Source organism: Leptonychotes weddellii, chromosome 10, assembly GCF_054177405.1.
Source record: "Leptonychotes weddellii isolate Sample4059 chromosome 10, ASM5417740v2, whole genome shotgun sequence".
Taxonomy (NCBI): Eukaryota; Metazoa; Chordata; class Mammalia; order Carnivora; family Phocidae; genus Leptonychotes; species Leptonychotes weddellii.
The window spans coordinates 115662910-115686293 of NC_138378.1; the positions used below are offsets into that span (position 1 = coordinate 115662910).

The 23384-nt window shown below is 51.4% G+C and overlaps 1 protein-coding gene across 1 annotated transcript in view; it reads right to left on the reverse strand.

Annotated features, from left to right (window-relative positions):
- The window catches only part of GREB1 (growth regulating estrogen receptor binding 1), a 71504-nt gene extending 48633 nt beyond the window's left edge, over nucleotides 1-22871 (reverse strand). The window contains exons 1-8 of the mRNA XM_081797182.1: nucleotides 21865-22871; nucleotides 16993-17112; nucleotides 14425-14601; nucleotides 7493-7675; nucleotides 6356-6499; nucleotides 5358-5486; nucleotides 1837-1950; nucleotides 1210-1353 (exon numbers count right to left, since the gene is read on the reverse strand). Coding sequence (XP_081653308.1) covers nucleotides 1210-1353; nucleotides 1837-1950; nucleotides 5358-5486; nucleotides 6356-6499; nucleotides 7493-7675; nucleotides 14425-14601; nucleotides 16993-17112; nucleotides 21865-22021 — 1168 coding nt within the window. The 5' untranslated portion in view covers nucleotides 22022-22871. The remainder of the gene's footprint in view (nucleotides 1-1209; nucleotides 1354-1836; nucleotides 1951-5357; nucleotides 5487-6355; nucleotides 6500-7492; nucleotides 7676-14424; nucleotides 14602-16992; nucleotides 17113-21864) is intronic.
- Between the last annotated feature and the right edge of the window lie 513 nt (nucleotides 22872-23384).

Genomic DNA, 23384 nt, shown 5'->3' on the forward strand with positions numbered 1-23384 from the left:
GGCAAGGATGTTACAAAGAGCTCATGGCTCGAACAGAGCAGTTGCCCCAGGAAGTGCAGTGAACTTGAGGAACAAGGAGGATGGTCTCCATCTGAGGTCGTTAGCCATTAGACACAGGTCTGCTGGACCCTCACCCCGACTTTCCTGGGGCTTCTGGCTCGGGGGAGGTGCAGGTGCAGGTGCTGCCCATATCACCGTGCTCTGTTTTCCCATCACTGTGTTCTCAGGGCCTACCACGTACACGAGATGGCCATGCGAAGAACATAGGTAATGCTGCTGCATGCTGACCTCCACCTTAATCAGCTAATAGGGCCCAATGGGATATTGGCCCTGTCTCATGCCCAGTCCAAAACCCAGATTTGCACCCTTATTCCTAAATACCCTGTCCACTTTTGGTTTTTTAGGAAAAAGGGGTGCCTCTGTTAGTTCTTAACTGCCTGTAAGATCTCTTTCCCACTCTCCCACCACCCTCTCTCCTCTCTTCCTACAAACACGATACCAAATACAGTATTAACTTAATTAAGGATCGGAATGCACGCGTGTGTGTTATCATAGGCCAGCATGAGGGACCAGCGAAAACCATCATCAAACAAGTCCCACCCAAGCTTCACATTTCAAGATCTCCTGCTTCACTGGAGAGGGACTTCCTTAGCTGAGCAAAACATCTACCTCCACGCAGCATACGATGGACACCAACTGTCACAAAACAGATCGAATCTAGTTTTCTTTTATGCTTCCACAGGGTGAACATAGACATTCCTTTCCTAAAGTCAGATTTCATAGTCAAAATATACCAGTGGCCCAGGGTGACAACAGGACCATCCGCCCGACCAGGGGTCCTTGAAGCAGGGGGCTGATGGATCCATCTCCGATCCCTGGTGCTTCGTACTGGGCCTGTTCATGGGGCAGCAGCTCAGTGAGGTTGAATGAACGAATGCGTGAATGAACGTGTGAATGAACGAACAGATGGACATCATGGAACCGAATCATTTCTCCCGGGCTCGTTGTGGAAAACCGTGACCAGCTCTAGAACTCTCGGCATCTGATCAGGGGCTACGCTAGTGACTGGTCTGCTTTGTTCTTTCATTGCCCTGGGCGGGGTCTTAGAGCTTTCTCAGGAGGACACCCCTGGCCTCAGCCTGTTGCCTGTTCCTTGCGGACTCCTCCAGGCTCCCTGACCTCCACCACTTGTCCCACTGCTATACTTGCCTTTAAATATCACCGGCTTGGCCTTGCATATTTTCAGCAAGTTGTCAGGAACGGACACCGGCTCTCCGGAGGCCATGACAGGAAACGTGACCGAAGCTGGTCCCACCAAGCCAACCTGGGGCACGCAGGACATGCTTGCACTCTCTAGAAACACGCCAAGAATGTTAGGAAGATGCGTGGGACAGGCCTCCCTTTCTGGCAGACCCGACATCAGGCCGGCCTACACATCTGCTGCAGCCTGATGTTTACTCCTACTTAGGGGAACATCTGAGTCCTGGAATCACAGATTCCTGAGGTCAAAGCATCTTTAAGGTCGCTTGATCCAACCTTCCCCACCAAACAACAGTCTCCTCTTCAATCTCTCTGCCACGTGACAGGCAAGCCCCTTTTAAATTTCTTTAGGGTCAAGGAGCTAGCTTACTGCTGTACAAGGACCCTGGGCTCTGCTGTGCAGCTCCAACATATGAGAGACCCTTCGGTCATACCCAAGTCTGCCCCCTAGAACATCCTCGCCAATTCACACAAATTCACACGGTGTGCACGTGCACACACCCACCCCGGGCCTCAGCACCAGCACCACCACCAGCCCCCGAGTCTTGGATTTTTGGCAAGGTCGCTGTCACTTACCATACTTAGCTCTGTTCCCACCACCCTGGGAGTAGCCACCATCTGCAGCTGATGGAGATTCTGGAGACCACCCTTTGTGGCGTTTTTTGGGGGGCCCGGAGTTTGATAAGATACCTAGACAACATTCAGAGTACAGATTAGACTGTCACTAAGGACGAGTTTCAAAACATTCCCCTGATTTGGAGAACACCTGCAATTTTTAAACATCAGAGCTTTACAATGGTTCTTAGCTGTTTTAGTGAAGCATCTGGGCGTGAGGAAACATCCTGTCCCTTTCAGTAAACATTTCATTCCAAACCACCCAAGTGCTGAGCATTATCTCTGAGCCTCGGCACCCTATTCTTTAAAATGGGATCATAAACCTGACGGTGAAAGGTGGTTTGATAAAGACTAAAGAGCATGCCCATAAAGCACAGAGTCTGGGCCCACTGACTGGCAGCCCCCAAGATCACATCCTCCTCCGGGTCCTCCTCTGAACATTCCAGTAAGAGGATGCGTTTCTGCAAACCAACCACTGAATCCACCATCACAGCTTCACCACTGGGGGGCAGTACTGCTCCATCTGTGCTCCACTCCCACCCTAGCCTTGACCGCTAGCCTCAGACCAAAAAATCAAGGGGAACAGAAGCTGGTGCTCGGTGCTCGCTGCTGCTGTCGAGTCATTTCTGCCCACTCTAGATAACAGCATGTGCGTGACTCGTGCTTGATGTTCAAAACATCAAGGATCGGTTACCATATTTTTTTTAGCAATCTGACACAAAATTTCCCCGACGTTTAGAGCTATACATTCAACTATGACTGCATGATAAACTCACCTGGGAAAGCTTTAAATCTCTCCGTGCCTGGACGCAAGCCTATCTATCCCAAGGAAACCAAAACCCAGCACCTGGGGGAGCCCGGGCATCGTGAGGGCCCCGGGCTCCCTGGTGACTCTAACTCACAACCGGGGTTGAAAACCATAGTTTAGAGCAACGTTTCTGTAAATGTGGTCTGAGAAGGAGCTGGACGGAAACAGCAGAGGCTCGTTAAAACTGCCCGCTCCTGGGCCCTGCCTTGACCTATAGAACCGGATCTCTGGAAACAAGAGGGAGAAAACTGCCACTACTCTGGGCGCCCTGGCTATGCCTGAGTGCTCTGCAGTTTGAGGGTTATTGCTCTAGAGTCTCTTCAAGGTAATAAAGTTATTCTCACCTCTTCCTTAGACTGATCAGAAAAGAATAAAGTGAATAAAAAGTTAAAATACAAGGTACTTTGTTTACACAGAGCTTTCAAGCAGGTGGGCTCCGTCGACCACCCCCCACCGGCAATGTGGGAGGCAGCTACGATCACGGCCGTTCTGTTCAGACCACAGCTTCTACTGCCCGAACATCCGTCCTCCAGTGCCAACAGAAGCCCTCCCACAGGCATGAAGATGCCAGCGCCCCGAAAACCACATTAAACTACCAAGGAGGCGCTGGGCCTCGACACTAAGGACGGAAGGTCTACACATATTTTCCCCTTTGGGACACAAGTTCTAGCCGCCCTTAGTGTGGACTCAGCTCATCAACTCTGCCAAAGTGACGGCCCCAGGAGCTGTCCCTGCGCTCCCAATGTGGACCATGTCTCGCGGTGGCTCCCGGTACTGGGGAGGGGGTCACTACCTGGCACTTTGGGTGAGCAATTCTTCATTATGCAGACCACTCACTGCAGGACACGGAGCACCCGGACCCCCAGTGTGGGACCACCAAGGAAGGATCCTGGGCACCTGCTAACAGCCCCCACCAGGGGGCAGTACCTCTCCGCTGAGAACCACTGAGCCACAGCCCTCAAGCCCATATTCAAGACCTCTTGTAGTTTCAGAAACAGCTTCTTAAACCTGATTTCCTCTCTCCCCAGAGCGGGCGGGAAGGCCCAGGACCTGTGACATTTTGGCTATGCTGTTAAAACGACTCCATTCAGTCAGCATCCACGGCAGCCGGGCGCCAAGGGCCCCGAGATGGGGAGGACACCGACGCTGCTCTCGGGAACTTCACTACCTGTAGGACACACATGGCCGGGCAAGGGAGACAGACACCTGGGGCATCCCAGAGAGGGAGGGAGCCCTCCTGCAGGAGGGGACACCTGAGCTACGTCCTGAAAGGCACGGTTAGCTGCGGTTCGCCGCGGGGTGGGAAGAATGCTTGGAGATCATGATGTATGGCCACGGGGTAGAGACAGGACGGGGAGGGCACTGAACCCTCCCACACAGCCCGAGTGTGGAGGTCTTGAGCAGAAACAGCAGGGAATGAATGAGGGTCGACAGGTTGGTTGGGGCCAGATTCCAGCAGGGCTGGAGTGCTGCTAGGGACCTTGGGGGCTTTCTCCTTCCCACACCGCTCCTCATTCACCAGAGCAAGGCCCTCGTCCCCTGCTGCTTGGGTGAAGGTTGGGCAGGGCAGGTGTCACAGGTCAGGTCTGCCGTCACAGTCCCAGAGGCTTGGTCCTTGGCCACCCTAAATTCAGCACCTCACAGTCACAGGAAGAAAAGTGGGGGCCCGCCTGGGGCTCCTTCTGCAGGAGGAGGGACAAAGGCTTGACCTTGGATTCCACGCTGGTTAGGCCTGGGGAGTCTCAGGTCCAAGTCAGAAAAGACACTGGTCCTTCAACTAAGAGGGAGACTCCCACCAGGGAAGTCCTCTGCTGGCCACGTGACGGAAGCAGGGCGAGCCTGGGCTGCCTCTCTGGGCCTCACGCTCCTCTTCCACCAGAGTGTGGGGCTGGACAGTTGCTACGGGCGCTGCCAGTGGATAGTCTTGGGTCCCCAAATCCACTTAGCTGTGTGCATGGAGGAGGAGAGAGGGAAGCCTGGCTCACTAAATGGCTCCCGCGAGCATGGAGGGGCAAGCACAGAGCCCAGAGTCAGACTCCATGGCCTCAGCTCTAGCAGAAGGTCTGCTTAACCCCTTCGTTCACCTCCTCATCCTCTCCCATGCTCCCTCCCTTACCATCTCGCTTGCTTCCCCAACTGTAAGTAGTAGCTCAGCTGTCCTCCTCCAGGAAGCCCTCCAGAGGTGCCCTGAATTTCCATACAGCCCCTCATCTGACCCTCTCAGCTGCCCTAAGAGCACAATTCTTATCTCCAGATGAGGCAACGATTTGTCAGAAGGCTTGTCCAAGATCCCCCAACTAATAAGAGACGTGGTTGAGTTTCGATTTCACATTTATCTGATTTGGGAGCCCACATTCTTCCCTTGACACCACGCTGCCCCCTATTTCTCCAGAACTCTACAGCCCTCCTGATGCGTAGCCCACAGGCGACTGGCCGCCCACTGCTTCCTGGCGTACACCCATCACCCAAGTCGGTGGCCGAAGCTGCGGTCCCACCCAGCACTGGGGCCTGGATGGCCTCCAAGACTCGGGAGGCACCTGCTGGCTGGTCCTGACTCGCCCTCTATGCCACACCAACTCCAGGAGGCGCCATGGCCCCAGCACGGTGGCTCCCGCAACCCCCACAACAGCCTGGCCCGGAGGAAAACGCGACCCCCCTGGACAGGCAATGGCACCTAGCGCCGAGGGCCGCGGCATGGCCGACAGGTCGTTCTTCACCAGCTGTTGGTGCTTCGGGGAATCTCTGCCGTTGAGAACAGCTGGACCCACGGCTGCCGTTAGCGAGGGGTGCTCAGAGGCTGGTCCTGGCAGCAGAGAGAGAGAAGGGGGGGGCGCAAAGTCAGTTCACAGGACGCTCCGTGAGCCCAGCTAGCAGGAAATTACTTTTCTTCCATTTTTATAAACGTGCTTTACGCCAAGAAGTGATTCTGCCTGCTGAGAACACACAAACACACGCACACACACTCCTGTTCCAATGAGCACGGCCTGGGTGAAAGCAGGACCAGGGAGACCTGAGGAGCCAGGGGGGGCCCCTGAATCCCAGGGGTGCACGCAAGGCTCTTCCGCCTTCCTCCCCCTCCCCCTCCCAGCTCAGGCTTGTACCGAACATGCTCGGGAAACCTGTCAGGCTTGCAGTCACCCAGCTCCAGGCTGCTCACGGGGCCTGGGGCTCCCCGGGCCTGAGGATAATGCTGGGGGAAGCTGGGGGTACTGCTCTTCTGAGCAGTAAGACTCTCACTGCACTGCTTAAATGCCCACATCAGCCAGAATGGTCTAGAAGGCACTCCAGAGTCGGGGGTAGCACAAAACGTTTCCTGTGGGTGAGGTGGCATGATGAGGGGGTTCAGAGCATGGTTTTGAAGCCAGCTGCCCTGTGTCTGAATCATGCTGATCAGACCACACCACCACCAAGGGGATCACTTTCCGTAGCCAACAGGAACGAAGGACATCTTTCCGAATGAAAAACAAAGCACGCTGTGCCGAAAACTGCTACAAATTCAAGATGAGACACAAAGGCACTTTGGGAAAGAAGACAAAGCACGCCTCTTATTTATCTTGAAGAATGTGTGGCTGCCTCATTGATCCGCCATGCCGGGGACACACTGGGGACATGCGGGGGACACGCCAGGCCCACGGATCCAGCACCTCTGGCACTTCGCCGCCCACCGCTCACCTGCAGGCTGGGCTCCCATCGGGATGCTCGGCGTCGGTCCAGGAACGGGCTCGCTGGAGAAGGCAGCCAGAGGCCCGGAGCTCTCCGCGGGCGGGAAGAGGGAACTCGAGCAAGTACTGGCCAAGGTCTGCCGGCTTCTGAACTCTAAGGGGGCAAGATGCACGGGTGAAAACCAATTCCCCGCCGGTTCTGAAATGCTTTCTAGACTGGAGTTTGTCCCACAAGAGAGCTAGATACCTAGATAACTCAAGTGGTGCCAACACCTTCCTAGCTTTGCTTCAGGGGGAGGCAGGGGTGCTCCATGCCAAGGCCAGGGGAATCTGTCGGGGGGACAGCTCTGATTATCAGGAGTGGGAGGCATCGTGAGCATTTGAGATGACACAAATGAGTCACCCCATCGCTGCCCTTCAAGTCCAAGGAAAGAACAGACTATTACTCAGAAGGAGAGGAAAAGCCAACACCCGGCTCCCCCCCACTCCATCCTGAAAGTCACCCTCTGCCAGAAAGATGGACCCCAGCAGTGTGGTGCATCTAGCTGATGAGGAACTTGGTCACAGCAAGCGATCACAGACTCTTATCTGGTCCCACAGTGGAAGAACCACTGACTCCCAGGACCTAGAAAATGACTGACACACAGCAGGAGCTCAAGAAATACTTATCAAGTGATGTTAAGAAGACGAGAGGGGTGGGGAGGAATGCCCAGAGCCAGCCCCTCCTGAAGCCCTTCCTTCTCTTCACAGCAGCTGGCTGGGGGAGGCCAGGCGACCAGAAGTAAGCCAACGCAGACAAGTGAGGGACAAAAGGTTCTCGCAGAGACCCCTCCTGGGACATGTCCCTCCACAACTGGGTGAGGGGGGGTATCTCAGGGACCAGGGACCACCTATGGCTGGGCCTCTGAAAATCCATCCCCCCCACCACCGCCCTCTTCCCTCCATAGATGACTTAGCCATGGGTGATACGGGGAGACAGGAGGGAGGAGAGAAGCCCAGGAAATGGGCTGACCTTTGGCCTGCAATCATGCCTGCAGAGCAGTCTCTCCTCAAAGTCCTGCTGCCTGGCACCTGGGCCTGCTTGGAAGACCCCCACCCCTACCCCCTGGTTCACCCACCCAACCCTGCTCAAAGCCCAAGCGCTCACCTGAGCCTTTCCAACAAATGAGAGGTCCTTTGGTGAGAGTCCCTTGTGCATTGCGGACCAGGTAATACTTCAGGTGTTTCTGCTTCTTGGGCTGAGTGGTCAACTTAAGATTTATGTGATTAGAAAATTCTGTGAAGTAACAGAAGCCTTTCTTTCCACAGCCAACACAATTCCCAGAGAAACCTGGGGGAGGAAACAAACCATGAATGTCTCCAACTTACCTTCAATATCCTCTTCAAATAATACAGACCTCATGGAGGGGCGCCTGGGTGGCTCAGACGGTTAAGCGTCTGCCTTCGGCTCAGGTCATGATCCCAGGGTCCTGGGATCGAGCCACACATCGGGCTCCCTGCTGAGCAGGGAGTCTGCTTCTCCCTCTCCCCCTGCTTGTACACTCTGTCCCTCTGTCGAAAATAAATAAAATCTTAAAAAAAAAAAAAAAATGGAAACTCTTATCCTCATTCTGTGCCACCAACCAGAAAATTCCACAAGGCAAATGTCCCTGGCACCTTATGCTGGGCCAGGGGTCAGTATGACCTCGACTCAAACAGAAGAAGGACCAAGAAGACTTAGTCACGGACAACTCCCGCCCCGCCCCGCCCCACCCCGGCAAGCTTGGAAGACTGAACTTGCCCCAGGGGCAGATTTTAAAGCCTGTTACACAGAGCAAACTTTACAAGACAAGAACTGTCGTGTTCAACTGTCCCCACTGATCAAGTACCTGTAACAAGGTGGTACGTCCCTACCTCCAGTCACAGAATCTCGACCCTAGGATACACTGAGAGACCTCCTGGGAGCCCCAGATCACACCCCGATCCCATGAGTTGCTGAAAAGAAATGAGGAGCTCCACGGTGCAGCCAGAATGGCAGCAAGGGAATGCTGGGGGCCCAGCAGCCAAGGGAGCGGAGTCCGTCTGCAAGAGCTTGGCCGTCACCGTGCCGGAGTCCCGCTGCTGAGGCCCGAATGGGCCTTCCTGGGGAGGGACTGAGGTTCCCACCAGCTGTGAGGCTCCAGAAAGGCTGCCCCATGACAAAACTACCTCCTATGAACAGTTAAAATCCAGAGAGTATGCATGAAAAGAGCTTTATGAACTATCGAGTCCAATCAAACCATCCTCAGAACCGCTGGCTCACAGAGGAGAAACGGGCTGATTTGCCTTTCCCCCCTACAGCTGCTGGTGTTCACACCCACCATCTCAAGAAAGCCCTCCTTAAGACCTCGCTTCGCCCACTGGTGCGTCTGGTTTCTATGGTACAAAGTCCTTTGGTAGGGGAGCCCCTGAAGCTGAGACTAATCTATTTTGTCATATTCAGGGACTGCAAGTTTACAAAGGTCACTCTGACTTTGCCCAGGAGGGCCATATGGCCATGTGCACAAACTCTGCTTTTCTAAACAGGGTATTCCTGAGGCCTCTGGCTAACGTTCAAAATAACATGTTAGTGAAGGTTCACCACATCTCCACGGGGAAACGAGACATCTACGTTACAGAAACTTACTGGATTTTCTGATCTCTTTTACTCTAAGCAAATTTAATATTCCTTCAAAGGCCTTAGAAAGAAGGACAAGTCTCTTGGTCGAGCCACGGGATGGGTACAGGTTGGTTGAAACCTTCCAGAATCCATTCTCTGAGCACCAGAGCAAAGAGACAAGGCACCAAGAAATGTCAAACACCGTGCTCTCCATTTACTTGTTTTTAAGGGGACAGGAAGGGAATGAACGTGCACAGAGAACCAGGGACGTTCTGGTCATCTGCTGTCCTCTAGACAGGTCACTCAGCTTTACTGGCATAACAACTAGTCAGTCGGGACAGCAAAACCTTCTTTGGGGAAGCCTGAGAACCAGAGAGGTTATGTAAGAGTCCAAAGTGGATGCAGACAGTGTGTCGCTCCATTCTAGCACGAGAACGGAGTGTAGACCCACAGACATGACATCCAAGGCCACCCTGAATCCTACCCAACCCCCATCTCCAGCTTCCACTCCTGTTCCCCACTCTGCTCTGCCAAATCGCCAACTGGACCCCCCGCCCACTCCCACCACCCTCCTGCCTCCAGGCTCATGCTCCTTCCTACAGAAGCCCCACCTGTGTGTGTCCCACTGTCACCCAATGCCCAACTCAAATGTCGACTTCTTCAGAGCTTTCCTTGACCCAAAGGGCTGAAGCTTGCTGTTCTCAACCTCCTAATGCTTTTTTTTTTTTTTAAAGATTTTATTTATTTTTTAGAGAGCGAGTGAGAGGGAAACAGCATGAGAGGGGAGAGGGTCAGAGGGAGAAGCAGGCTCCCCGCTGAGCCGGGAGCCCGATGTGGGACTCGATCCCAGGACCCTGGGATCATGACCTGAGCCGAAGGCAGACGCTTAACCATCTGAGCCACCCAGGCGCCCTCCTAATGCTCTTTATACTGCTCAGAAGACCATGGTAACTTCTTCTTTTGTGTTTATCGAAATTCACGTCTTTTTCCCCCATAACTATCCCTGTGCCCCAAAGCACCGGCATCATGGTGTGAGTGCACGTAGGTGCGGGCTGTGTGTGTACATGTACGTTTATGTGCACAGACTAGCGTCCAACACATGGTAGACAGTAAATATCGGGAGGGAAGGCAGGAGAAACAACGTAACGATCCATGTGAACACTTTAGGATTTCTGCATATTCTTTGAAATAATAACCTACTGTTTTTTATTTATGCCTTTGTCTCCAACCTGGATGCCTTAAGATATGCACAGCTCAACTGCCATCAAAGAATGAGGCCCCGAGAAATCTTCCAACACCGAGTGTTGTTGAAAAGATGGGTGGGCAAGAATGACTGCAAGGCTGTGGGATGCCAGGAGCGCCATGCCAAGGCCAGCGTGGGCATCCAGAAGCAGCTACACGGATGTCAGGCCCTGGTTCCATGAGTAACGTGGGCTGTGGAACCTCAGCTCCCTTTCAGACGCAGGGCTGGGAAACACAGACCATCAGGAACCCCTCCTTGTGGTTCAGAAGGGGGAACTGGGTCCAGCAAATATTTAGGGAGGCAGCAAGCAAAGCGTTCTCCTGCTTTGGCAACAATTTCTGGCCAGGAGAATAGACTGCTCTTCGGAGAGGTGATCTGGGACCATGGAAGGGGCTGATCAAGAAAACCGCAGGACGGCTTCCCAACCAGTCCCAGGAGACCGGGGAAATGGCTGAAATCACCCCAGCTGAACACATGAGGTAATTCTAATTTTTCACGACATTGTCTGCAAGGCAATAAAAGTTTTCACAAGGATGCATAAAATGAGCCATTCTCTTTGGAAATCTGCCTCAGGACTGGGGAGTTGATAATCTCTTGAGAAGACAGAGAGCATGGGATGCAGCCCGAATCCTCAGACTCCCAGGCACAAACATCGAGTCGAGAGACACGGTTCCTTCGATGTCCTACAGCACAAGAGACTGTCCATAACATCGAGTCTCTCATGACCACACACGGCGGCACCATCGCTTGCCCCCACAGGTCCCCGTCTAGCCGGGCTTGTCTGCCCAGATGGCACCTGCTGTGCGTGCCCACGGAGCCAGGCTCTCCCTTCTGTGGGAAGACCTCCTGGCAAGGCAGGGCTCAACGGGGCCTGGCAGGTGAGGCTGGACCTCAAGAGGGGCTCCGAGCTCTATTTAAGGATGGAGCCTTCATAGGTGGGCACATGCCACACCCGAGCGGCAGGCAAAGCCTTAAGGGCCGAGTCGGGGTTCAGATGAGACAGGAACAGAATGGGGACGATGGGCACGGAAAGATGGCCTAATGCTGACGGTACATTAGCAGGCTTGGAACATAACCAACAAGACCCCGGGATTCTCTAGAATCCTACAATAAAGCTCAGAACTACTTCCCCAGCCTCTAGTTCTCCCTTGGGAAGGGGGGTGGGGAAAGAAATCAGTTGCTCATGTGAGCTCCAAGAGATCGTTCTAAAATGCAAGTTAAAAATATAGCAATCATCTTATTTGAACGTTTCCAAACACAGAAACTGTTAAGGGAAAACTAGGAAGGAGGGGCTTATACAAGAAGAGAAAATTATCGACAGGTCAACCAAATGCTTTGGGAGAGTCTTGTTTGGATTTTGATTCAAACAAACCAACTGTAAAAACAAACAAACAAAAACTGTAAGACAAAATTTGAACACACTGGATACCTGATGTTATGGAATGATTGTTACATGTTTTAGATATGATAATGGTACAGGATTTCTAACAAAAAGCCCTTACTTTTTAGAGATACACACTGAAATGCTTACAGATGAAATGACAGGTCCGGGATTTGCTTCCAAATAATTCAGAACGTAGAGAAGGGAGAGTTAGGAGTGAAATGCAACTGTGTTAATAACTGCTGAAGAGACAAAACAGATACATTATACTATCAGAGTCTTCTCTCTACTTCGACAGTTTAAAAATGACTTCCTGGGGCGCCTGGGTGGCTCAGTTGGTTAAGCATCCAACTCTTGGTTTCGGCTCAAGTCATAATCTCAGGGTTGTGGGATCGAGCCCCGTGTAGGGCTCCCTGCTCAGCATGGAGTCTGCTTGTCCCTTTCCCTCTGCTCCTCCCCCCTCTCCCCTCTCAAATAAATAAATAAAATCTTAAAAAAAAAAAGATTTCCCGGGCACCGTAGCCTTTTGCAAGTGGGGCCCAAGCAGCCCCCATACCCAGTCTCCACCCTGTTTCTCCAGCACACCATCCTCCTTCATGCACATGGCCCCCCCTCCTGCCCGAGAGCACCCCGTCCTCTGGAGTATGAGACCAGGGCCAGAGCACATGGATTCAAATTCAGGACCTGCCATTTACTAGCTGGGTGACCCTGAGCAAGTCGCTTAACCTCTCTGTGCCTTTATTTCTTCATATACAAATGCCAGATAATAAGGTACCCACCGCGCCGGCTTATGTGATCCTACTGAGCAGTTTCTGACACACGGTCAGTGCTCAGTAAGGTGGCTGCTATTAATGTTTAGCTGCTATCGTTCTCTGACTGGCAAAACGCCACTGGTTTTTCAGGGCCGAGCTTAAACACCACACCCTCGGAGACACCCTTCCCGTCACCGGGGCTCAGTGCGCCCTTCCGTAGCCCCCCAGCTACAGCATGCGGCACGGAGATGTAGTTTAAGCTTTATTTCTGCAGCTCTCTGAGCTGAGTCCCTGTCTGCCTGAGCTTTCGTACCAGGTGACAAACCCCCAGGGAAGGAGCCGGTTGGACTTGACTTTGCGGCCCCGGGGCTGAACTGAAAGCCCACCTGCCATCCGGGGTCTACATTCCATGAACGCTCAATGCTTTGCCTGCTGAATAAACACAGGACTCATTTACACTAAAAGGAAAAAAATGAACAGTCTAGCTCAGTGTTTTCTTCCGTCTTAGCTGTCAGCCAATTTCAATGAATTACGTCAACAACTGGAAACATACACCTAGATTTTCATCTTCTCAGACAAAAATCCCTCGGTTGATTCAAAGTCACTAAAACACGATTCCCTTCATTATAGATTGGGGGGGGATTATAAATTAGGAGCTAAAGCCATTCCTTCCCCCAAGATGCTTCACAGCTTCCATTTTATAGATCACTAAAAAGCACTGAGCCCAGGCCCCGGGGAGGGCTGCAGGGCCACCCGGCCCTGTGCAGCCATCAGGGTTAATTGCAGGAAACCTAAACAGTGTTAAGTGTACAAGCTGAGAGCATAAAGTTATTTTAAAAGAAGAAAGCATCGGTTATTACCAACCAGCCCTCGTTACCCACCTCCGATGGCTTTTTGGCGAGCAATTAACAAAGACCCCACTTCCTCTGCACTGGCCCCCTGAGGAGCTAGAGCTGTTTGGGGGCTGGCGGCCAATGCACTGAAAGATTCTTGTCTCCACCTTTCAAGACCCAGAACCTCCTTGATTTACTGCCCTCACAATTCCTTTACAGTCACAAAGTGGTGGAATTCAGCTGGAGCCCCGGCTGCCACCAGATCAAACGCTGACCAAGTCACCAGCACTGTCCTACCAGCAGGCTGCATCCTGAGTGGGCTCGATGAGCAAATTAAACCTAAGACGGAAGGACTCCATGAGCTTCTCGGGCGGAGTGAATTTTCTGGGATTATTCTTGTTTTCAAGAACTAGTGACGATAAGCCCACACCGGCCTGAACCTCTTCTCTCTCGGGTCACTGTCCCAGAGCTGTGTGTGTCCCTGCAACCCACATTCACCTGCCTTGCTTCCCAGCATTAACCCACCGCCGCATCTCCTCGAGGCAGGAACCATTTCTTTGTTTTCTGTGGCTCCATTCTTGTCCTCCCCTCCGTCTCTCCTCCCCTCGGGTCCTTTACGTGATGCCTCAGACATATACTGTGCTTAATAAATACCACTGACGTGCATGTACCTACTCAGCTTTGGGGGCTGGTTCAAGCGCGAAATTTAAATGTTCCACAGTGAAGACTGTTCCTGATGCTACATCTGGACCGGATCATTACGGCCCTTCCACCTGCCTGGTCCTCCTCCAAAGGAGACACCAGGCCTGGTGAAGGGGCCAGACTGCCGAACAGCCAAGAGCATGTGTGGGAATCACTCCCTACTTTATGGAGAAGGTATGACTGTTCTGCAAGCAGGAACACATACTCGGCCCTGTTCTCCCTCCACCTCATGTCTGATGGCTTCTGAAACCACCCAGGACAGGTCTGTATCCTATTCTTGACACAGGTAGGCACTTAGAAAAGGTGTGACGAACAAACATCCAAAAAAGTTAATTCTAAAGGACAGGTTCTCTATAGGAAGTTCGTCACATTTTAAAATAAATCTCATTTACATTCCAGTTCCACACAGAAATAGCCAACTGAAAAACACAAACAGGGCCAGCCAGGACCGGCTGATGAAGAGGCCCCCAAAGGCGGCCTGCTCCTCCACCCCCAAAGGCCTCCCTTGTCCCTGCCCCAAATGCAGATGGAACCGCAAAGAAGGGACTTACCAAGAAGAGCGTTGTGCCCATTATCATCGGGCAAGAACCTTTTGTCAACGGCACACACCAGGAGATGGTCCGGCAGGCTGGGGGACTTGGCCCCCACGAGGAGAAAGCCTGCAGGGACGTCGATGGGCTCACTGGAAATGGAGACAAGACGCAGGTCCTTCCCCGCCTGGCAGAACCCTAGGAGGAATGGACAGGGCTCACATGCGCGCCAAGGGGCTTCCCCAGAACCAGGCTCTGCATGGGCAAAGGGAGGACATTCCAGATCTTGTCAGGAACAAACCTCACCTCTGCGTGCGGCTGACTTTAAAATTAGTTCCAAGAGATAAAATTATAACCATATTTACTCAGGACACTTGCTGCATGTTAATTTCTCTGAAGACTATCGTGTCACCATATAATATTCATGTACAAGTGAAACTCAGCAGGAAAAACGGTAGACAAGTGGTGGTCAATTAAAATGTATACAAGATAAATCCGTAAGAAATTGTGAGTAACGTGGTATATTTTACACCCTGCATTTCTCACATGTATGAGGAATAGGCAAATGTCACAAAGGAAGAGCCAGAGCCTGGTAATGCTGGCTGTCTCTGGGGATGGGACTGGGACCAGGACACAAGGAGAGTGATCATCAAGGAGGCTTGCACTCTATACCCTTTTGAACATTTTGTATTTTAGAGCTTTTAAATATATTTCCCATTCGGATAATAAGTGCCCTAAAATATCTGGAAATAAAAGGAAAGAAACAGCTGAGATTTATTTGGAGGGGTCCTCTCCCAGGTCTTCCTGGATGAGGGCACATTCGGCCCCATCTCCTGGGTCGGTTCCACCCTTAGTTACCGACTGAGACAATGAGAGTTAACATGACCCTGACGGTCCCAAGGCTTTCCTGCCAACACTCTACAGTGTGAACAGACCCCGCCAGCATGCACCTGCTTCACCATCTACAGCACCTGTGTCCAGAGTCTCCCACCTGCCCCCGGGGGAGGGCCACGAAGGGACCCTGAGGGCGGGGAGGTTGGCAGGCCCGGAGCCAGTATCCACTGCGCACCAGGCACTGGACCAGGTCAAGCTCTGCAAAAGCTCTCATTGCATCACCACTGGGGAAGCGATTCAGCCCCCAGTTTGCAGAGATGGAAATCGAGGCTCAGAGAGGTTCCATGATTTGCTCAGAGCTGCTAAGAGGTGGGCCGGGATGGAGCCAGGTCCACCCCTCAGCTTGGGGTGGTTCCCCTTCATTGTCTTAGGGAAGCTAAGCAAAGTCCTGAGGCTGAGGTCAAGCACCCTACAGGCCTTCTACCTACATGGCCTGGGCCCTTCCTTCTGAAGAGCTGGAGGAAAATAGGCCATGGACAGAGTGTTTACTACACTGACTTGGAGAATTCTTTGAAAATCACTATCATGACCACTGGACAGTTCACGGTTTCCTTCTTTAATTAGGTGACCTTTTAACATGTGGACACTAGAAGTCCTACCTCATGAAGAGCCATTGTGCCGGTTTCTCTCTCCCTGGAACAGTAGCCCCGGTGAGGGCTGACTGCCTCCCCTGCCGCCATCCTGCACAAGGTCAAGTCCAGGCCCACACACAGGGCACCTGGGACCTCTACACCCCATCTGACCACTGCACCAAGCCCTGCCCAGCCACACCTCAGACCCCTACCTAAATAAGCTGCTAGCAGCTCCCCAGATGGCCTATATTCTCACCCTCCTGAGCCTCTGCACATGCTGTTTCTCTGTCTGGAATGTCCCAGTTTCCCCCAACCCTCTCCCAGACTCCTGCTAATCCTCCAAAACCCAGATAACGGGCCACCTCCTCCAGGAAGCCTTCCCTAAACTCTCCACCCACGTAAGGAACCTTTCCTGTGCTCCCAAGCACCCCTGCTTGCCCAGCCCACCCTGTCGGCACTTTCCACGTCATGTGCAAAGTGTCTGCTTACCTACATAGCTCCATTAAACTGGGAGCTCTTGTACCTTTTATCTCCATATTTCCAGAGTGGGGGCCCCAATCATTAGTGAATTAACTGACTAACTAGTGACATCACTCAGCTGGTATGGGGACAGGGCAGATGAACGTACACCATTCAGAGAGTCTGTCCTGCTAGTAAATGACAGAGCCAGGGGTTTACTCCAAGTTTCTCTGAGTGCAGAGCATGAGCTCTTATCATCAGACCAAGGTGCCCCCCCACCTGGCATTTCTGTGCCTTGGTTCCTCAACACTGCAACAGGAGTAACATACTGATTCTACAGGGTTCCTGAGAGAACACATATCTGCCTTCTTCAACAGTAAATTACGATCGCGGACAAAGATTATTCTTACTAATCAGTCTGAGTGAAACGTCAGCACAAGCAGACCCGAACTGGGAAATATATTCTAGTTTCCAAACAACCAATGTAGAAAAATGAACCGTTGGACCCAAATCCATTTGTAAAGTTGAGCTATCCAAAGAGCGCCGAGGGTTGGTGAGCCTGACAGTCCCCGGGGTGGTGTAGCCAGGGGCCAGGGGCACAGGGGACCCACCAGTGCACAGCTGCAGACTCTGGGCTTCGGGGGAGCCCAGGTGCCAGCCTTACCGTCCATGGTACAGCAGCCTTCAGGTGGAGGGTGCATCTGGTAGGGATTTGGGGGACAGTTGGGCTCCAGTCCCCCTTCTCCCTCTTCCTCCTCGTCCTCATTGTCCACTCGGCTACCACCTACAAGTGGCAAAGGGGAGGGAGGAGACAAGCAGAAGCAAGGGGTCAGCAAGTCTCAGCCATTTAATAATTAACCCATCCCTACAGACACGCTGGGAGTCAGGCATCATGCCTCTCTCTGCTCAGAGGGGACAGCTGAGGTCAGAGGACTTTCCCAAGGTCACGGACTCAGGCTCCAAGCCTGGCCTCGTGACTTCAAATTCAGGTTCCTTCTCTTTCCATCCAGCAGAGCTGCCCGAGTCTGCTCACGCACGAGGCTTCAATACAGACATAACTGGTTGATAAGAATGGCACATGAAGCACTCCAAAAATCTTTCTGCGGGAGGTGCCAAAGATTAAGATATAGACCATTTTACAGAGAGGGACCCGATAACTGGCCCACAGCTCTTCGGTGACCTGCTAAGAAGCACAGCCAGGAGGCTCCCAGGTGCATGTGAGGCCCATGTCCTGCAGCTGATGTTCTGCCATTGACTATCCGGCTTCACTTAGAATACAAAATATAGTGTGAACTGCCTCTCCGTCATATAAACTCTATGTGTCTATTTATCCCCAAGGGAAGAGTGGATGCATAGACAGGACTAGAAATACAAACACACCCAAATCTGGCACATACACACAAAGTGCCATTCCAGAACAAGGCCAAGCATGTTATGACTTTAGGAAACTTTTTTTTTTTTTTTTTTTTAAGTGCAGTCGCATTTTAGGAGTCCTGGCAAACATGGAACTGGCCAGAAGAGCCAGGGATTGGCCGTGGAAATCCCACTGCTCCCTACTCCACCGTGGCGGTAAAAGAGCTTCTTGTCGTTCCCCACAACTCTCGGCTCCCAGAGAGTGGGGTCCCTGCCCTTGCTCATCTCTGTGACCCAGGCACCCCACAAAATGCTCGTGCAGAGGCAGTGCCCGGGAGACCCATGCCCAGCTGATATGGGCATACACCCTCGGGCCCTGTTTACCCAGCACTGCTCAAGAAGGGGGTTCATCTAAATGAATTTCCCAGGCTATGGAAGTATCATCCTAACTCCTTTTAATAGACATTTTTGGCCAAAATCCTTCTCAACTTGTCCAGGTTTAAATGTCATTTAGTAACTAGCATGCAACCTTCTTCATGGAATAGGGTCATTACAAGCATCCTTAAATGGGCTGGGCTGGAAGACAGTTTTTCTTCTTTTTTGTTTCTCTGCCTCCTGTTTTAGTGCTCGTTTCTATGTTCCCATTTCTCCTACCTCCTCTTCCTCGGCTCTCGCACCCTCCGTCCATCCAGTGGGTTAAGTGGTTCTAGGTTAGTGATGGAATCGTGTGCAGTGGAAAGAGAGGGGCTGGGAATCAGGGAACTCAAGCTTCAGTTCTCAAGCCTGCCATTGTCTGTGTGGCCACAGGAAAGTTACTTAACCTCTCTGTGCATCAGATCCCACATCTTTAAAATGAGGTGGTTATATAGGGCCACTTTGAGCTGCTATAGTCTATGTGGGGGAATACGGCCCTCAGCGTTGCAGTCTTCCTGATGTGATTTAATCAGTACAGTGGCCACCATTTTAAAGGTGCCCATGAGACAAGAGGCAGAAGAAACTGAACATTCTAAGCCAGTTCATGCCCATGACCTTGGGTAGGTCAGAGCGGGAAGTGAAGAACCCTGGTGTCTCGTCTTTCTGAGCCTAGAGTACACCAAGGTGGCAGGAAGACCATAAAAAGATTACCCAGGAAGCACACAAGGAGGTGGTGGGGCTAAACTCCGGAGCTTCCTTCAGATGCTTCCTTCCTGCCATTAAATGCAGGCGTAGAGTGGCTTTAGCCTAAGTGACAGAGTCCCGCCCAGACCCCAGGCGCCAGCTACGCAGCACAGGGCCCCATGGGGGCTGGGACTGTCCTGCGGCCACCTACGGAGTGGGCGGCACAGAGTGCTCGGTTGCACCACCCACTCTCCTCCTGGAGCCGAGACTCCAGAGGCTGGGAGGGAAGGGCAAAGACCCCAACAGTCTGAGTAAGAAGAAGCAAGAACTCAGAGACCCTGGAGCTCTGAGGGCACACAGGAATGCCTGTCTGCAGTTATTCTGCTAAAGCCAAATGGAAGAGGAATTCAGAGTCTCTGAAAGAATGAAAGAGGTCCTTCAGCCTCAGAAAGTCAAAGAAAGAGCTCAGAATCCAGTGGATGAGAAAGCAGACCTCAAAGATCAAAGGTCTACACCAGACATCCCAGGGCCTTTGATGGGATCAGTCAGGCAGTGGCGAGGGTGAGGAGACTTATTACAGCCAGGAGCAGACCAGACCAGACTGCTGGCCAAGGTCGGGGGGGGCGGGGGGGGGTGGCGGGGCATTACCACGGCGTCAGACAAGACCAACCGGATTTGAAGCTGAGAACCTTAACACGAAAACACAGACGCCCAGAGATGCCGTCCCACTTCTTCACTCTGCAGAGCTAAATTTTCTTTCCTTTCCACAAGAAGAAACCACATGACATTTTGAGGAGGGTGAGGCTGCAAGAATTAACCGCATCTTGTTTAATTAATTAATACTTATCTCAAAACGCTGGAGTGGGGTTTGTTTTGTTTGGTCTTTCTCTAAAAACTAAAAAAAAAAGTAAATAGCCCATAAAAGCCTTTTCCCCTGGAAGGAGGTGTGGTAAGACCTCTAATCCAGGGAACAAAGTCATAAGGCCCCTGCTCGGGAACACGGAAGATGTTAACAGACCCAGGGGTGTTTAGGATACCAGCAGCCTGGCCATAAAAACCATCTTTAATGTAATTGTCTGAGGAAGGACAGCAGTAAGAGACCCTGGCAGACAGACAGACAAAACAAGGTGTGGCCAGGACAAGCCATCGGCGCCAAGTTTTATAACACAGAATCCAGGGGGAGAGCTGTGTGTTCAGTTCATGGTGACATCCAGCAAACTAAAAAAGAGAGTGTTCCCCTTCCCACCAGACCCCTCCTTTGTCCTTCCTGCCCCTCGGGATTTCTCTATTCTGTTTGCGGACGAACGGGAAAAGCTGGAGGGTCTGCTCTGGTTTTCATACAGGGGGGCTGCACCAATAGCTGGCGGGGTGCCTGCAGCACTCAACACGGGAGGCATGAGAAGGGGATGCCTCAAAGCTGTCCCCGGAAAGTGCCACCTGCCCAATGCCCTATTGGCAGGGGAAGGCATCCTAACAAGTCAGGATGTTCGAGATGCAGCCTCCCAGGTAGTCCGCAGAGATCTTAGGCAGAAGGAAAAGCTGGCAGGGAACCTCCCAGGGCTTTCTCCACTCCCCCTCTCTCCCCACAGGTGAGCACCACACCACCCCCAAACCCGCCTACTTAACCACCTGCTGCCCCCTTTCTATCACAGAGCTGCCAAAGCTAAGGGTGCAACTCCCTGACTCGGGCACTCCTTCGACACTGCAACCTGCAAGCAAACCCATCTCCCAGCGTCCCAAATCATGGGGTTTAATCACTTTAGTAGGTGCAGGTGGAAAGAACTTTGTAGATTTTAAAGTGCCATTCACATGGACTAAGTCATCATTGTCACCATCATTAATTTATCATTAGCAACAAAGACTTTCAGTACTGAAAGTAGCTAAGGCTGACTGTTTAATGCATTTTACATAAGTCTGTCAGCTAGCCAAAAACACAGGCTGTATGCCCCACTCATTTCTCATCTCCTCCCTGTGTTGCAGTGACGCTTCCCCTGCTGGAAAACGTGCTTTCGATATGTAGAGAGAATTCTTGGTTTTCCTAATTCATGCTTTTGAGCATGGTCCAGTTTCTCCCAGACCCTCATCCAGCTCTTTCAGGTCTTTACTGTGGCTGTTTGTAAAGTTAACATTGTAAGGATGTTTCAAAGATGGACACAAGGAACTGTGTGCCCCTGCTAGAATAAGGAACTATCAGATTCCACACAAGCAGCTCTGTGCCTCATTTTCCCTTATGTGCAACCCTCCCAGCCAGCCATCCCCACACCCTGCCAACACACACACACACACACACACACACACTGACCCACACACATGCTGACTACCCCAATACAGGATCTGCCATACTGCATACATGCCTTAATTGATTTATTTTTGTTTCAAACAACGGGACTTTTTGCCTTCAATATCGAAGTGAAGTCTGCAGGGAACTTCCAGTGGAAGGCATAAACTGACCAAAAGTTCCATGGACTGTTGTGGGGTTACTTCTGACATAAAAAACACATGGCTATTAAAGAGACACACTAAAGATTGAAAACACAACCATTTTACTCTCTGGATAGCTAAGTAAATCCTAAAGTTGTCCTCATGCCTGAATATAATTGATTCATTCATTCCTGGCACACGTTCAATTCATAAGGGTTTGTTCTTGGTTTTTTTCAAAGTTTCTAGAGGGCTCTTATATCTGCGACCACAAAGAGAGACCACCTAGAGACTATTTTGCAAAGATATGGCCATGAATCCTGGGACAGAGAGAAAAAAATATCACCAAGGGCCAAAGCATGTTAAAATTTCTGACTTACCCAAGTGAGAAAGTCAAACCTTCTAATGAGAGCATCAGTAACAACCAGTTCACGACAATCCAATGCAGCCCTCTTCCTTCCCCCTGTTATCCAATGAATAACTGCATTCCTTGTAACTTTATGGCCGAAACTTAGTCTTAGCCAAGGAAAAAGGTAGGTGCACCTTTCTTTTTCTAATAATTCTTTTCTCCTAGACTCTTCCACACAGAGGGGAGAGGAGCGAGTTCCCTGTTCTGTTACAACAGGAGTTGCACCAGACGCAGGACCTACCCCAGCGTATCTCCTACCTTCCAGGGCGGAGAGCTGTGGCTCTGTTTCCAGATAGAGCTGGGAGAAGACCGGCCGGGGCACCAGGCTGCTGGACCGCAGGGATGCCTCGATGGAGTTGTGCAGGACCTCTTCGAAGCGCGTCGTCTTCAGCTGTCCAGCATAAGAGTTTCCCATCTTCAGAAAGGACGACAGAGGATGCTATTTAAAATGACATCTCAGCGTCAGTTGAAAAGACTGACGCTGCACCCGAAGCCCAAAGGCAGATGTGAACCAGTCACAAGGAGGGAAGGGCCAGGGAAGGGCCGTGGATCGCCCCGCTCGGCTGAGAGGACAGGGCGGCTCTCAGCACCAGCTAGTGCTGGGCAATGACAGGAAGTTACCGAAGTAACAGCTTTCTCTAATTCAGCACTCAGATAGCCGAGGCTGACACCTCTTCGCATATTGCGCTGGAAACCCGGCTCTTTCGTCATCCCTGGTTCCACAGACCGCGCCCCCCCCACCCCGCCCCGCCTTTTCCCTGAGATGCGATCCCGCCCCCAAGAGAGCTCAGACAAATGATGGTTTATTTTCCTTGACTTTACAGAAGAATAGCCCCGCGCCACTTTATGTCTGGGATGGCGGCTCACAATTCCACCATCTCCAGATTGTAGGATTACAAGACCTCCCCGCACCTTCTCAGAAGGTAGGCTAGCAGATTTCCCATCACTGTCTTTTCTGCTAAAAGGCCAAAAGCTAACATTCTTCCTTTAAAGTGTTTTTGTAGATTACCATTTCCTTTATACAAGTAATGTAGAATTACACCTGGAAAACGTGGAAATCTAGAAATTACAGAAGAGAGTGGACAAACAAAAGGAAAAATCACTGATAGTCCCATCCCCCAAGATAACCACTGTGATTTTTTTTTTTTTGGTAGCAGTTTCAGATACAGTTCACATACCATACCATTCACCCACTTAAAGTGCACAACTCAATGGTTTTTAGTATATTCAGTGCCATGCAACCATCACACGTTCAATTTTAGAACATTTTCATCACCCCAAAAAGAAACCTCATACCCTTAAGCTGTCACTCCTTAATCCCCCAACCCCCCCCCCCGCCCCAGCCCCTGGCAACCACTAATTTACTTTCTGCCTTTGTAGATTTGCCGCCTCTTGAAATTTCCTATTAATGGAGTCCTATGATCTATGGTCTTTTGGTGACTGGCTTCTTCCAGATAAGCACAATGTTTTCAAGGTCCTTTTGTGTTGTCATGAGCATCAACACCTCATTCGCACCATGCTAGGATGATGTATTCTTTCCAGACTTAATTTTCTTCACAACTTGGGGACAGGAGGGAGGTGGGAGATTATATTCACATAGTTATAATCATTCTATAAATGAAATTTTTGATTCTGCACTTTTCACTGGACATGAACATTTCACTCAAATCCTCTTACAAATGCTTTTAAAATAACTGTCATGACCGCATCATATTCCGTTGAGTGAAGGTGCAGATCCTTGCTCAGACATTTCTTTCTGATGATACGTGGTAAACCTC